The following is a 16,380-nucleotide window of genomic DNA, read 5'->3' as shown; positions in this document are numbered from 1 at the left end:
CTCTCCCCCACCACACACCTCCCTCCCCCCCACCACACACCTCCCTCCCCCCACCACACACCTCCCTCTCCCCCACCACACACCTCCCTCCCCCCCACCACACACCTCCCTCCCCCCACCACACACCTCCCTCTCCCCCACCACACACCTCCCTCCCCCCACCACACACCTCCCCCCACCACCACACACCTCCCCCCCACCACACACCTCCCTCCCCCCACCACACACCTCCCCCCCACCACACACCTCCCTCCCCCCCACCACACACCTCCCTCTCCCCCACCACACACCTCCCTCCCCCCCACCACACACCTCCCTCCCCCCACCACACACCTCCCTCCCCCCACCACACACCTCCCTCCCCCCACCACACACCTCCCTCTCCCCCACCACACACCTCCCTCTCCCCCACCACACACCTCCCTCCCCCCACCACACACCTCCCTCCCCCCACCACACACCTCCCTCTCCCCCACCACACACCTCCCTCCCCCCACCACACACCTCCCCCCCACCACCACACACCTCCCCCCCACCACACACCTCCCTCCCCCCACCACACACCTCCCCCCCACCACACACCTCCCTCCCCCCACCACACACCTCCCTCTCCCCCACCACACACCTCCCTCCCCCCCACCACACACCTCCCTCCCCCACCACACACCTCCCTCCCCCCACCACACACCTCCCTCTCCCCCACCACACACCTCCCTCCCCCACCACACACCTCCCTCCCCCCACCACACACCTCCCCTCTCCCCCACCACACACCTCCCTCCCCCCACCACACACCTCCCTCTCCCCCACCACACACCTCCCTCCCCCCACCACACACCTCCCTCTCCCCCACCACACACCTCCCTCCCCCCACCACACACCTCCCTCCCCCCACCACACACCTCCCTCTCCCCCACCACACACCTCCCTCCCCCCCACCACACACCTCCCTCCCCCCACCACACACCTCCCTCCCCCCACCACACACCTCCCTCCCCCCCACCACACACCTCCCTCTCCCCCACCACACACCTCCCTCTCCCCCACCACACACCTCCCTCCCCCCCACCACACACCTCCCTCCCCCCCACCACACACCTCCCTCCCCCCCACCACACACCTCCCTCTCCCCCACCACACACCTCCCTCCCCCCACCACACACCTCCCTCCCCCCCACCACACACCTCCCTCTCCCCCACCACACACCTCCCTCTCCCCCACCACACACCTCCCTCCCCCCACCACACACCTCCCTCCCCCCACCACACACCTCCCCCCCACCACCACACACCTCCCTCTCCCCCACCACACACCTCCCTCCCCCCCACCACACACCTCCCTCCCCCCACCACACACCTCCCTCTCCCCCACCACACACCTCCCTCCCCCCACCACACACCTCCCCCCCACCACACACCTCCCTCCCCCCACCACACACCTCCCTCTCCCCCACCACACACCTCCCTCCCCCCACCACACACCTCCCTCCCCCCCACCACACACCTCCCTCCCCCCACCACACACCTCCCTCTCCCCCACCACACACCTCCCTCCCCCCCACCACACACCTCCCTCCCCCCACCACACACCTCCCTCTCCCCCACCACACACCTCCCTCCCCCCACCACACACCTCCCTCTCCCCCACCACACACCTCCCTCCCCCCACCACACACCTCCCTCTCCCCCACCACACACCTCCCTCCCCCCACCACACACCTCCCTCCCCCCACCACACACCTCCCTCTCCCCCACCACACACCTCCCTCCCCCCACCACACACCTCCCTCCCCCACCACACACCTCCCTCCCCCCACCACACACCTCCCTCCCCCCACCACACACCTCCCTCTCCCCCACCACACACCTCCCTCTCCCCCACCACACACCTCCCTCCCCCCACCACACACCTCCCTCCCCCCACCACACACCTCCCTCCCCCCACCACACACCTCCCTCTCCCCCACCACACACCTCCCTCCCCCCACCACACACCTCCCTCCCCCCCACCACACACCTCCCTCCCCCCACCACACACCTCCCTCCCCCCCACCACACACCTCCCTCTCCCCCACCACACACCTCCCTCCCCCCACCACACACCTCCCTCTCCCCCACCACACACCTCCCTCCCCCCCACCACACACCTCCCTCCCCCCACCACACACCTCCCTCTCCCCCACCACACACCTCCCCCCCACCACCACACACCTCCCTCCCCCCACCACACACCTCCCTCCCCCCACCACACACCTCCCTCCCCCCACCACACACCTCCCTCTCCCCCACCACACACCTCCCTCTCCCCCACCACACACCTCCCTCCCCCCACCACACACCTCCCTCCCCCCCACCACACACCTCCCTCCCCCCCACCACACACCTCCCTCTCCCCCACCACACACCTCCCTCCCCCCCACCACACACCTCCCTCCCCCCACCACACACCTCCCTCCCCCCACCACACACCTCCCTCTCCCCCACCACACACCTCCCTCTCCCCCACCACACACCTCCCTCCCCCCACCACACACCTCCCTCCCCCCCACCACACACCTCCCCCCCACCACCACACACCTCCCTCCCCCCACCACACACCTCCCTCCCCCCACCACACACCTCCCCCCCACCACCACACACCTCCCTCCCCCCACCACACACCACACAGCCCCCTCTTCCACTGACCCCTTTCTCTCTCTCTCTCTCTCTTCTCCACCACCCTTGCACCTGGTGGCCCCCCAGCGGAAGCCAGGATCCAGCGGGGGTACCAGCGCCTGCAGTCGTCCTCCCGGGGGGGCGGGGAGGGGGGGGGCGGGGAGGAGGGCCGCTTCAGCGGAGTGCTGAGTCAACTGATGGAGAAAGGACAGCTGTCTCTGGAACTCATCAGAGCCAACATCACTGAGCTGATGGCAGGGGGAGTGGACACGGTCAGTGAGGGTGTGTGTGTGTGTGTGTGTGTTTGTGTGCGTCTGGTTGTGTGTGTGTGTGTGTAGAACAGAGTAACCCCCCGGGCCCCCTCCCCCTCCAGACGGCCGTGCCGCTGCAGTTTGGGCTGTACGAGCTGGGCCGTAACCCCGAGGTTCAGGAGCGGGTCAGGCAGCAGGTGAGGGCAGCCTGGGCGCAGGCTGATGGGCATGTCCACAAGGTCCTGCAGGGGGCGCCACTGCTGAAGGGAACCGTCAAGGAGATCCTCAGGTAAACCCTATTCAAACCTGGTGTGCTGATGTTCACACGTCTAATGGACCCACAAGGTTATTAAACATGTTTTATAGACAATGACCCAAAAGTGTTGTGTTTTTTTTACATTGTGTAGAAATTATTTAGGTAAATAATGTATCATAATAATTCCCATCAGCCATTTTGTGGTTTTATACACTTCAAAGGGTTAAAAGAGGGACAGAATCTAAATATGTTCAGACAGGCTGGGAGGCAGCCCCTCAGCAGACTGGTGTTCTGTTGAAACAGCCAGGAATTTATTATAATCGTTTTTTTATAGAAACATTGAGAATGGCAGCTATGCATTGTGTAATAAAATGGTGTGTGTGTGTGTGTGTGTTGTTTAAAGGTTATACCCAGTGGGGATCACTGTGCAGCGGTATCCAATAAGAGACATTGTTCTCCAGAACTATCACATACCTGCTGGGGTAAGACTACACACACACACAGACACACACACACTCTCAACTCCTTCACATTCTAAACACCACGTATGTCAAGATATCCTCCCCAAACCACACTGTCTCAAACGTTGTTATGTTATGCCAGGTGCCTGCGTTGTCTTGTCTTAAGAATTTCAGTACCCAGTCTAACCTTGTGTTGTTCTGTGTACCTGACAAATAAAAGACTTGAACTTGAACTTTGACCAACCTCCTCACCTCCTCTTGACCTCCTCACCTCCTCCTTACCTCCCCACCTCCTCCTCCTCTCTTCCTCCTCCCTCCCTCCTCACCTCCTCCTGACCTCCTCACCTCCTCTTGTCCTCCCTCTCCTCCAGACCCTGGTGCAGGCCTGTCTCTACCCTCTGGGTCGTAGCAGCCAGGTGTTCCAGGATCCAAAGCGCTTTGACCCTGGCCGCTGGGGGAGCGGGGCGGAGGGGGGCGGAGCCTCCACCCAGGGGGGCGGCGGGGGGACGGCGTTCCGCTCCCTGGCCTTCGGGTTCGGGGCACGGCAGTGTGTCGGCCGGCGGATCGCCGAGACCGAGATGCAGCTTGTGCTCATGCATGTGAGGGAGGGGAGGGAGAGGGAGGGAGGGAGAGAGGGAGAGGGGGAGAGGGGAGGGAGAGGGGGAGAGGGGGAGGGGAGGGAGAGGGGGAGAGGGGGGAGAAGGGGGAGAGGGAGGGAGGGAGAGGGGGAGAGGGGGGAGAGGGGGGGAGTATTTGGTGTTTAATTTAGTAGAACTAATCCTTGGGATTAAGTATTTGATTTTCCTGCCTTCCTCTCCCCCCCTCCCTCATTCTCTCTCTCTAGATCCTGTTGAATTTCCGCCTAAGTGTGTCTTCATCGGAAGACATCAGAACTAAATACACCCTCATCCTACAGCCAGAGACGACCCCCTGCATTACCTTCAGCACACTCTGACACACACACACACACTAACCCTAACCCCCTGCATTACCTTCAGCACACTCTGACACACACACACACACACACTAACCCTAACCCCCTGCATTACCTTCAGCACACTCTGACACACACACACACACACACACACACACACACACACAAGTAACAATCCATTCATCGGTCGTTATCTGTTCAACAACAGCCTAATTTACTCAATACACTGACCATGTTCCAATGGAAAACATGTCCATTAAAAAAATTGAACGTTTCTGTGATCTACGTGGTATTCTCTTTAGACCGCGTGTCCCATTGTGGATGTGTTTTAGATCGAGGTCAGGGCCTGTCCGTTGTTTGATGTGTCATGTCTTCAGACGTGCTGCTGGTTTGGATGGTAGTGGCACATGTCTGCCGCTCGGTGATGCTCAAGGTCTGATGGTCGGTTGGTCGGTCGGACACACCGATCTTAACACCGCAGCTACATCAGGTGTGCGTGTAACAGCAACGTTACTTTTCCTGTTTCCCTGAAACTTAAAAGGTTTGTGGTTATTTTCTTTTCTGGTTATTTTCGTCTTGATACTCAAACAATACTCTTAAACAACGATTGTATTGATAATTCGTACACCCATTCCTACCGTGGCTTTTGATGTATTAAATAATACGCATGTAAAACTATATTTGGTTCGTAAGCTCTTGTAAAAATAGCAATAGCATTGCAACCACACGCGGTCATTCAGACGCTTGACAAACAATCAATTTCTGTGGAGCTGATGTTACAGAAGCTTTGGTATCGATCCGGCAGGTTGAGGGGCATGCGGAGGCATGTTGACCTTTAGCCGATCAGCTACTGAGGTAATGATCAGATAGTTTATATAGTCAAAATACAATTATTTTCATTACAACTGAACTTACGACCTTCTTTGACCAACTGGCGTATCAAGCTGGGTTTGTGTTTTCTGAACTGGTCTAGGATTTTCAAGTTGCAGACTATGTAACTTTAGAGAGCAGCAGGATTATTAAACTACAGTATGGAATTATGAAATGGACTAGTAGTAGGCCTACTGATAAGTAGAGCATTGAATATGATTCATGGTGCTATGCTGTTGAGTCACATACATTGATCAACCCATGTTATTAAATATAATATCACAAAGATCTTGACCAAGATGAGATGTTGGTCGAATGTCAGCTTGCTCCCCAGTTAGGGGTTGAGTAGTGGTGTTGATCCCTCTGGTGTGTGCTGTATGGGCCTGTGTTACTGAGGAGAAGGAGTATGTGTGACAGAAATTCTCCTAACTGAGGCACAAAGGTCTGTTTGTCCTTTGGCTACTGATTTACACCCTCTGTCAGGTTGTGTGTGTGTGGATGTGTGTGTGTACGCAAACGTGACCGTTGGATTTGACCCAGGTCCAGATTTTTCTGGCCGAGCGCACACACGCGCACACATGCGCACACACACACACGCACACACAGTTTGTGTTAAATTACGATGAGCTACAGGTTACTATTGGCTGCATTTACGCAAGATTGAGCCACGAACATCCAGGAATCTAATGATTCAAGGGGCTTCCCTCCAGAGGCGCCTGTTATCAGACTCTGAGCTAGACCCTACTGCCAATGCTGCTAGCGCCTGCTGTTGCAAGGTCACCTAGCTACGCTTCAACTGCCTCTCAGGAACACTACCAGGTGAAACAGAGAAGTCAGACTGGAGGGTCAGCCTCACAGTGCCTGACCAGTGGATCAGCATCTGGCTGGCTCACAGAAACACATGGAGACGGATGTCGGCGTTACAAGATGTCACGCTTGCCTGTCAGGAGTGTTTGTGTTGGCTTGTCACCCTCCCACTGAAGCTGCTGTGTGTTCACCCTGCTGAGAGACTGACTACGCTGGCACACCGCCAGGCCCACGCACCAAATGAGGGGAGGGGGGGGAGTTTAGGAGGAGAGGGGAGGGGTTTAGGAGGAGAGGGGAGGGGTTTAGGAGGAGAGGGGAGGGGTTTAGGAGGAGAGGGGAGGGGTTTAGGAGGAGAGGGGAGGGGTTTAGGAGGAGAGGGGAGGGGTTTAGGAGGAGAGGGGAGGGGTTTAGGAGGAGAGGGGAGGGGTTTAGGAGGAGAGGGGAGGGGTTTAGGAGGAGAGGGGAGGGGTTTAGAAGGAGAGGGGTTTAGGAGGAGAGGGGAGGGGTTTAGGAGGAGAGGGTAGGGGTTTAGGAGGAGAGGGGAGGGGTTTAGCAGGAGAGGGGAGGGGTTTAGGAGGAGAGGGGAGGGGTTTAGGAGGAGAGGGGAGCCATGAGTGGAAGGATCATTGAGTTCACACTTTTTCTGAAGACCAGAGGACAGAAGAGGGGTCGACAGACAGACAGGGTTGATTTGACAGACAGAAGAGGGGTCGACAGACAGACAGGGTTGATCTGACAGACAGAAGAGGGGTCGACAGACAGACAGGGTTGATCTGACAGACAGAAGAGGGGTCGACAGACAGACAGGGTTGATCTGACAGACAGAAGAGGGGTCGACAGACAGACAGGGTTGATCTGACAGACAGGGTTGGTCTGACAGACAGAAGGATACAGCAGAAAAATAGAAAGTTGTCAATAAGCTCTCAAGCCAAGATGGGAGGTAAGTCGATGTATCTTTGGCATTGTATTTATTCTGTAAACGAGGTGTGCTCACTCTAAGGTCGGTTGTGTCAACCAACTGTCAAAAGTTGTGTACATGTATGTGTGATGTGTCAGAGTCTGATGTCAGTGTAAAGGAGGTGTGTAGGGGAGAGGCAGAACTGGGTCAGAGAGAGATGGGGAGAAGCCCTACACACACACACACACACACACACACACACCTAGCCTCAATAAAAGCCAAGAGGTCCCTTTTTCCTTGTCATATTCCCTCCTCTAGTTTTCTGTAGGAGTCCTCAGGGTGGCAGCCCAGCTGTCTGTGAGGCAGACAGCCTTGGGGCAACACTCTGCCTCGCTCCTCTCTCATGGGGCCTGCTCAGTATTGACCCATCCATCACCACCTCCATCTCTCTAGTGCCTCACCTCCATCCCTCTACCCCCCCCCCTCCCCCCCTTACCTCCCCACTTGCCGGCACTGTTGGTATTGACCTTGGATATCTCGATCTCCTCTACCCTCCTCCTCTTACCCCGCCCATTAGAACCCTCCTCCTCCCTGTTATGAAAGAAACAGCCCGCTCGGATGACCGAGTTTCTCTGTAGCTGCGTTAGTAAAGCCCCACAGCACACGTGTAGGGCACCTGGCAGAACACCAGGAATAGGAACAGTACCATCGGTGCATGCTGTGCAGCCTCTCTCTTCTGTTCCCTGGGTTTGAATCCCTTCTGAGGGGTGATGCTGTGTGCGCCCACGGCTGTTTCAACAGACCTGAATCCCTGGACAGTGTCAGGGACACATAGATGAGGCCCCGGTTAGGTAACCCGGGGCAACAACCTCAGGTTGGAGAACCTTCAGGATGTGTTGCTGGGATCCGTTCAGTTGTCTGTTTGGAGGCTCGAGTGGCGGAGGTAGATGAACAATCACAGACCGTCACCCACCGCTGTCCAATCACAGACCACCCCCCACCTCCGCTTTGAACTCTTACTTTTTGGGGTTTCCATGTCGACATTGCAACATTTTACCACCGCGACCTGTGAACAAAGGCTTTGCATCATGGAAACATAGGCCTATACAGTACTGTATATAGTTCATGTTCCAGATATAGCATGTAGAGATCTATTTTCTGGCTTGACGTGTCTCATGAATGCAGAGTTGTGCTGGGCATTAACCGATTCCCTGCTTGTTTTAAAATGTCATTTAGTTGGCGTGTCACAGCCTGTCTCCTGAGTGGTGTTCTGTGACACCAGCCCCCTGACTGTCTCTCCTGAATGTCAGCGTGTTGCATGTTAACCTGGATGCCCTCGCTCCTCTCCTGAATGTCATCTGGCCTGCTGGGAGTCTTCAGCCTCTCTGGCGCCCCCTAGCCCAGCTATCTCCTCTCCCCTAACCCAGATCTCTCTCCCCTAACCCAGCTATCTCCTCTCCCCTAGCCCAGCTATCTCCTCTCCCCTAGCCCAGCTCTTTCTCCCCTAGCCCAGCTTTCTCTCTCTCCCCTAGCCCAGATCTCTCTCCCCTAGCCCAGATCTTTCTCCCCTAGCCCAACTCTCTCTCCCCTAACCCAGCTCTCTCTCCTCTCCCCTAGCCCAGATCTCTCTCCCCTAGCCCAGATCTCTCTCCCCTAACCCAGCTCTCTCTCTGTCTCCCTGTGTCTCTCTCTCTGTATCTCTCTCTGTCTCTCTCTGTATCTCTCTCTGTCTCTCTTCGTATCTCTCTCTCTCTGTCTCTCTCTCCCTGTCTCTCTCTGTCTCTCTCTCTCTCTGTCTCTCTCTCTGCCTGGTGCTGCAGCTCGTCTCAGACGCTACTCTGAGCTCATGACTCTTCCAGACTCCTTCATCCAGCGCCAGCAGCTGGATGCTAGCATGGCCGACACCTTCCTGGAGCACCTGTGTCTGCTGGACATCGACCAGGAGCCAATCGTAGCCCGCAACACCAGCATCGTCTGCACCATTGGTGAGTTAAATGACCAACCAGTGAGTTGGGATTGTGGCTCACCATCTGTCGCGGCAGAATGAGGCCGCTGTGGTTGAGATGCCCACTAATATGTACAGTAGAAGCTTAGCTGTCTACCTGGCCAGACTTTGTATTGGTTGAGATGTTGCCCACTGACTGACATATTGATGAAGTGTCCGACACATTCAAGTGCACACTTGTCAACAAATTGTGTTCGACCGCCTTCTCTTGCTGAATCACTGTCCCTCTCTTTCACCCGTATGTTTCTTGATAACCGTCTCTCTCTGTCTCTGTCTGACTGTCTTACTCTCTGTCTGACTGTCTTACTGCTCTCTGTCTGACTGTCTTACTGCTCTCTGTCTGACTGTCTTACTCTCTGTCTGACTGTCTGACTGTCTTACTGCTCTCTGTCTGACTGTCTTACTGCTCTCTGTCTGACTGTCTTACTGCTCTCTGTCTGACTGTCTTACTCTCTGTCTGACTGTCTTACTCTCTGTCTGACTGTCTTACTGCTCTCTGTCTGACTGTCTTATTCTCTGTCTGACTGTCTTACTCTCTGTCTGACTGTCTTACTCTCTGTCTGACTGTCTTACTCTCTGTCTGACTGTCTTACTCTCTGTCTGACTGTCTTACTCTCTGTCTGACTGTCTTACTCTCTGTCACTGTCGGTCAGGCCCTGCGTCTCGTTCCATCCCTAAACTACAGGAGATGGTGAAAGCAGGAATGAATATTGCTCGACTCAACTTCTCTCACGGAACTCATGAGGTGTGTGTGCGTCCTGCGTAGGCGTGCTCGGAATAACCGTGTAGGCTAACTGTTAACCGACAATACGAATGTTTACCTGTTAATTCAATCAGCTCGTCCATTTTACATTTTTAATCTTGACGGTTAATGGTCGTTAACGAGCGTTGGTTATCGTCAAGTTTTTTGTCTTCAAAATGAGCATTAGTGTGTGTGTGTGTCCATGTGGTATCTTGCCTTTGTGTGACAGTTTTTTCCTGTCCCTCAGTACCATGGTGAGACAATCAAAAATATCAGGGAAGCTGTGGACACGATCACCTCTGACCCCTTGTACTACAGACCCGTGGCCATCGCCCTTGATACGAAGGGTCCAGAAATCCGGACAGGCTTGGTAAAAGGGGTAAGTGAGCTAACGCTAACCAGCTAGCACGCTAACGGGAGCAGCGTCAAACAGAGCTGGCCTTCAGCTGCTAACTCTAACCAGATGGCTTCAGACAGATAGCAGGGTGAGCTGAGTGCTGTGTTATTTCTGTGTTAGTTCTGCCAAATGTCCCGGTTGAAGTCCATGTCACAAGATCCTGTCAAACAGCGGTTGTCATGGGCAACCAGCTCCGTTAGGGTTACCGTTCTGGCAGCGGTGCGGATGATATATGTCATCCATTAATTAGGCTCTCCTGCCAAGGGATATGGCACAATATCATTTACATGTAGTCATTTAGCAGACGCTCTTATCCAGAGCGACTTACAGTGAGTACAGGGACATTCCCCCCGAGGCAAGTAGGGTGAAGTGCCATGCCCAAGGACACATTGTCATTTGACACGGACTGGAATCAAACCTGCAACCTTCTAAATTACTCGTCCGATTCCCTAACCGCTCAGCCATCTGACTCCCATCTATATCAGATATCAGAACAAATCTAACCCAAATCAGAATTTGCCATACTAAGACTGAGTACCCTCCCCCCTCGTGTGTGTAGAGTGCGGATAACGAAGTGCAGCTGGAGAAGGGGGCTCATGTGCGCGTGGTGACAGCGGAGGAGGACAAGGACAGCACGGATGGGAAGGTGATCTGGGTGGACTACCCCAGCCTGCCCAGCGTCATCCAGCCGGGGGGGCGGATCTATATCGACGACGGGCTCATCGGCCTCAAAGTCCTGGAGACGGGTGATGCCTCCACACACACACACACACACAAACACACACACACAGGACCTTCCAGATCTCCGCACATCAAACAATAGTTCATTTATGAAGCACGTTTAAAAACAAGAAATGCTGTAACCAAAGTCGTCTATATATTTACACCCAGATTTATAACCGGATACACGTATCTCGTCCCTGACTTACAATCTTCCACCCCCTCTCCCCCCTCCCCTCCCTGCCCCTCCCCCCCCCCCACAGGCCCAGACTGGGTGGAGGCCGTGGTGGAGAGCGGGGCGGTGCTGGGGAGCCGTAAGGGGGTCAACCTGCCGGGCTGTGACCTGCTGGGCATGCCCGCGGTCAGCGAGCGTGACGAGGGGGACCTGAGGTTCGGGGTGTCCCAGGGCGTGGACATAGTGTTCGCCAGCTTCATCCGCTCAGCCCAGGACGTGCGGGAGGTGCGCCGGGCGCTGGGGCCGATGGGGCGAGACATCAAGGTGGTCAGCAAGGTGGAGAGTAGACAGGGCGTGCAGAAGTGAGTCTGAGGCGTGCCGTACACACACACACACACACACACGCACACACACGTGTAACACAGCACGTTCAATATCAAACATTAAAATGTTATAGAAAAACATGTCAACTGTCAAATGAATCCTGTATTGTTTGCAGTGAGAAGTGTTCTGAATAATGAATCATTGACTTAGCTGGTAGCAGACCAGGGCTGCTGGGTCTGGGGGTGGATCTGTGGTCACACTGAGAGCCAGCGGCTACAGTCTTGACTCCTGACAGCTGCTGAACAGTGACGGATGAGGACGTGTCACTGATACTGAGTAGGATCAGAGTGGTTCAGCCCAATGCTACAGCTCCGTGCGGCTGTTTGGGTGAAACATGGCCAGTAGTGTTTTGTCAATTGGATGTAAATCATGTCTGCCCTTCATCCTCTATTTTCTCTTCTGTCCTGTTCTCTCTCTTGCGCTTTCCTTCGACCGCCCTTAACCCACGCTCATCTGCTCTCTCTCTTCCTACTGTTTCTATCTTTATAACCCTAACCCCCTCCTCCCTCCCTCCCTCCCTCCCTCCCTCCCTCCCTCCCTCCCTCCCTCCCTCCCTCCCTCCCTCCCTCCCTCCCTCCCTCCCTCCCTCCCTCCCTCCCTCCCTCCCTCCCTCCCTCCCTCCCTCCCTCCCTCCCTCCCTCCCTCCCTCCCTCCCTCCCTCCCTCCCTCCCTCCCTCCCTCCCTCCCTCCCTTTCCACTCAGTTTTCAGGAGATCCTGGCTGAAAGTGATGGAGTGATGGTCGCCAGGGGCGACCTAGGGATAGAGATCCCCGCGGAGAAAGTCTTCATCGCTCAGAAGATGATGATTGGCCGCTGCAACTCTGCTGGCAAGCCTGTCATCTGTGCCACACAGGTCAGACACGACACACACACACATTTCAGAAATCAAATGTGTGCCCAAAATAGCCAATAGGTTGCATTTCTTATCTGCTGTCCCTCTCCCGCACTTGCTCACATCTGCTCCACAGATAGTAGACGGCTTGGCCACACACACACACACACACACACACTCACACTGAATCAAGTACACGTGTGTAAGCTGTTTGTCCACGACAGTTATATTTATCCAGGCATGTTCTCTCACACCAAGCACATGCATGCTCCCCGAGCAGAGCTGAGTCACAGGGCTGTATGTTGTTCATGCTACAGCTGCTGAGTCTGCCTGACAGCGTTGGAGCAGGTTAGTCAGAACACACACACACACACACACTACACAGTGCACTACACACACACTGACTGAGAAAGTAAGACGTGGAAATACAAACACACAGATGGGAACGAGAGCCAAACATGGAGGACGTTCAACATCCATAAGCACAAACACACACACACACACACACACACACACGCACTCCATCTGAAGTCTGCTTCCTCCCCTGATGCTGGTTCGACATCATGATGGTATTCCACTCACAGCCCTGCTAGGATGCCTCTTCTTCTCCCCTCAGTCCCTCTCCCTCCTGTCACATGCATTCTTCTTCTGTGGTGTTGGGTCGTACCACTCTTCCTTCTCTTAGGGGGATATGTCTCTTTCTCACAACTTTTTCTGTGTTTCTTCCCTTCTGGGCCTCCTCTATCTCATCACTCTTTTTCCCCTCTTAATGACAACACACATCCTGAACTCCTGGGGGATGTCTGTTATTTTTTTGCTGCGTGCTTGGGCCTGTGTGGGCCTGTGTGTGTGTGTGTGTGTGTGTGTGTGGGCCTGTGTGTGTGTGTGTGTGTAGATGTTGGAGAGCATGGTGTCTCACCCCCGACCCACCAGAGCAGAGGGGAGTGACGTAGCCAACGCTGTGTTGGATGGAGCCGACTGCGTCATGCTGTCTGGAGAAACAGCCAAAGGACTGTTCCCTGTCAAGGCTGTTGCCATGATGCACTCGGTGAGTGTGTGTGTGTGTGTGTGTGTGTGTCTGTGGAGGGGGAGGGGGAGGGCAGACTGTCACTGTATTTAGTTTCATATTTTTTGTGAATATTATTATGTTCTTACTTTCTCTTCCTCTCTCTCTCTCTGCTCATATCCACACATATACCCACTGTCTTCTGGGATCTCTCTCTCTCTTTCTCTCTCTCTCACTCACTCACTCACTCACACACACACACACACACACACACACACACACACACACACACACACACACACACACACACACACACACAGATCTGCCGGGAGGCGGAGGCAGCCAACTTTCATCAGCAGTTATTTGAGGAGCTTCGTCGTCTGACCCCGCTGTCGTCCGACCCTACAGAGGTCACGGCCATTGGCGCTGTGGAGTCTTCCTTCAAGTGCTGTGCAGGAGCCATCATCGTGCTCACCACCTCCGGCAGGTACAGTCACAATACCCTCCACATCTGACTGCTGTAATACACACACAGTCATGCACACTACACACACATCAACCTCACAACTCTCCAATGCTCTCTCTCTCGCTCTCGCTATGTCTCTCTCTCTATGTCTCCCTCTCTCGCTATGTCTCTCTCTCGCTATGTCTCTCTCTCTCTGTCTCTCTCTCTATGTCTCTCTCTCTATGTCTCTCTCTCTCTATGTCTCTCTCTCTATGTCTCTCTCTCGCTATGTCTCTCTCTCTCTCTTTCAGGTCTGGTCATCTCCTGTCCAGGTACCGCCCTCGTTGCCCCATCATTGCTGTAACCAGGAATCCCCAGGTGATGTAACTTCCTGTACCACAGTAAGATGATAGTGTAACTTCCTGTACCACAGTAGGATGATAGTGTAACTTCCTGTACCACAGTATGATGATAGTGTAACTTCCTGTACCACAGTAAGATGATAGTGTATCTTCCTGTACCACAGTATGGTCATAGTGTAACTTCCTGTAGGACAGTGTAACTTCCTATAGGACAGTATGGTGACCGTGTAACTTCCTATAGGACAGTATGGTGACAGTGTAACTTCCTGTAGGACAGTGTAACTTCCTGTAGGACAGTGTGGTGACAGTGTCACTTCCTGTAGGACGGTGTGGTGACAGTGTAACTTCCTGTAGGACAGTATGGTGACAGTGTCACTTCCTGTAGGACAGTGTCACTTCCTGTAGGACAGTGTGGTGACAGTGTAACTTCCTGTAGGACAATATGGTGACAGTGTCACTTCCTGTAGAACAGTGTAACTTCCTATAGGACAGTATGGTGACCGTGTAACTTCCTATAGGACAGTATGGTGACAGTGTAACTTCCTGTAGGACAGTGTAACTTCCTGTAGGACAGTGTGGTGACAGTGTCACTTCCTGTAGGACGGTGTGGTGACAGTGTAACTTCCTGTAGGACAGTATGATGACAGTGTCACTTCCTGTAGGACAGTGTCACTTCCTGTAGGACAGTGTGGTGACAGTGTAACTTCCTGTAGGACAATATGGTGACAGTGTCACTTCCTGTAGAACAGTGTCACTTCCTGTAGGACAGTGTGGTGACAGTGTCACTTCCTGTAGGACAGTGTGGTGACAGTGTAACTTCCTGTAGGACAGTATGGTGACAGTGTCACTTCCTATAGGACAGTATGGTGACAGTGTCACTTCCTGTAGGACAGTGTCACTTCCTGTAAGACAGTATGGTGACAGTGTCACTTCCTGTAGGACAGTGTCACTTCCTGTAGGACAGTATGGCGACAGTGTAACTTCCTGTAGGACAGTGTCACTTCCTGTAGGACAGTATCACTTCCTGTAGGACAGTGTCACTTCCTGTAGGACAGTATGGCGACAGTGTAACTTCCTGTAGGACAGTGTCACTTCCTGTAGGACAGTATCACTTCCTGTAGGACAGTGTCACTTCCTGTAGGAGAGTATCACTTCCTGTAGGACAGTGTCACTTCCTGTAGGACAGTGTCACTTCCTGTAGGACAGTGTCACTTCCTGTAGGAGAGTATGGTGACAGTAGCCCCTCCTGTGACAGGTGGCTCGTCAGTCCCAGCTGCTGAGGGGCGTGTTCCCAGTGCTGTACCACCCTCTGCCTGCGCCCGTCTGGGCGGATGACCTGGACAACAGAGTGGCCTTCGGCATGGACATAGGTCAGCTACTGTGTGTGTGTGTGTGTGTGTGTGCGCTTTGGCATGGACATAGGTCAGCTAGTGTGTGTGTGTGTGTGTGCGCTTTGGCATGGACATAGGTCAGCTAGTGTGTGTGTGTGTGTGTCTGCTTGGGTTTATTAGTCGTACGAGACATGATTCTCTATGCTGCCTGTTTGAGACTTCTCCTTCGCTCTCTGTCTCTCTGTCGCCGTCTGTAGGAAAGGCGAGGGGGTTCTTCAAGTCAGGAGACATGGTGATTGTGGTGACAGGATGGATCCCTGGGTCAGGTCACACTAACATCATGAGGGCGGTCAATGTGCCCTAAATACGCTGCTGCCATTGGACACTGTGACTAACGGACAAACAAACCAACCAATGACAGAGAGTTTGACTGTTTACACGGTAGCCCAACTCTGGAGTAGACTCCCATGTGCCTTACACAGATAAAGGAGAATATATTCCCAAAAGCCTGTGACTATCACGTTTAATGCCAGTGACAGTCTCTACTCTGTACCTGTTTGTTGACCAGAGAAGCACTGACTCCCTCCAAATAAAAGATTTAGCATAATATTTCATTTTTTTGGTGTGTGCGTTTGTGTGTGTATCTATAATGATTTGAGAATTTTCCAACAGAAACATCTTCTGGTGACTTTTCTCTTGCAGTTTATTAGGGTTTAGTTAGTTTATTATTTAAATGATCTGATACGAATAATAACTTTTCTTTGTTTGGCGATTGTCACCAGTAATATATCATGAGGAGATAAGCCCACGAAATGGACAAGTGTCATCTCCATCTTGAGTTACAGAGTT

At 54.1% G+C, this 16,380-nt stretch overlaps 2 protein-coding genes across 3 annotated transcripts in view; both read left to right on the top strand.

Moving 5' to 3' along the window:
• Positions 1-4,802, top strand: part of cyp11c1 (cytochrome P450, family 11, subfamily C, polypeptide 1) — a 7,873-nt gene extending 3,071 nt beyond the window's left edge. The window contains exons 5-9 of the mRNA XM_084668915.1: positions 2,743-2,927; positions 3,029-3,195; positions 3,566-3,644; positions 3,995-4,222; positions 4,468-4,802. Coding sequence (XP_084525041.1) covers positions 2,743-2,927; positions 3,029-3,195; positions 3,566-3,644; positions 3,995-4,222; positions 4,468-4,578 — 770 coding nt within the window. The 3' untranslated portion in view covers positions 4,579-4,802. The remainder of the gene's footprint in view (positions 1-2,742; positions 2,928-3,028; positions 3,196-3,565; positions 3,645-3,994; positions 4,223-4,467) is intronic.
• Positions 4,803-4,987: 185 nt separating this feature from the next.
• pklr (pyruvate kinase L/R) lies at positions 4,988-16,145 on the top strand. Of its 2 annotated transcripts, none has more exons than XM_084668917.1 (12): positions 4,988-5,098; positions 8,953-9,117; positions 9,791-9,882; positions 10,127-10,258; positions 10,836-11,022; positions 11,260-11,533; positions 12,258-12,408; positions 13,283-13,435; positions 13,714-13,880; positions 14,150-14,216; positions 15,456-15,570; positions 15,789-16,145. In XM_084668917.1, the coding sequence occupies exons 2-12, from the start codon at positions 8,979-8,981 to the stop codon at positions 15,893-15,895; spliced, it is 1,584 nt and encodes a 527-aa protein (XP_084525043.1). In that variant the 5' UTR covers positions 4,988-5,098; positions 8,953-8,978; the 3' UTR covers positions 15,896-16,145. The 2 variants fall into 2 exon arrangements, with proteins under 2 accessions (XP_084525043.1, XP_084525042.1); XM_084668916.1 differs by lacking the exon at positions 4,988-5,098 and adding an exon at positions 6,876-7,174.
• Positions 16,146-16,380: the final 235 nt, after the last annotated feature.

This window comes from Hypomesus nipponensis, chromosome 2, assembly GCF_054491055.1.
Source record: "Hypomesus nipponensis isolate SF chromosome 2, ASM5449105v1, whole genome shotgun sequence".
In the NCBI taxonomy this organism is placed as follows: domain Eukaryota; kingdom Metazoa; phylum Chordata; class Actinopteri; order Osmeriformes; family Osmeridae; genus Hypomesus; species Hypomesus nipponensis.
Note: the sequence above shows the minus strand (reverse complement) of the source record. Positions and strands in the feature narration are given on the sequence as shown.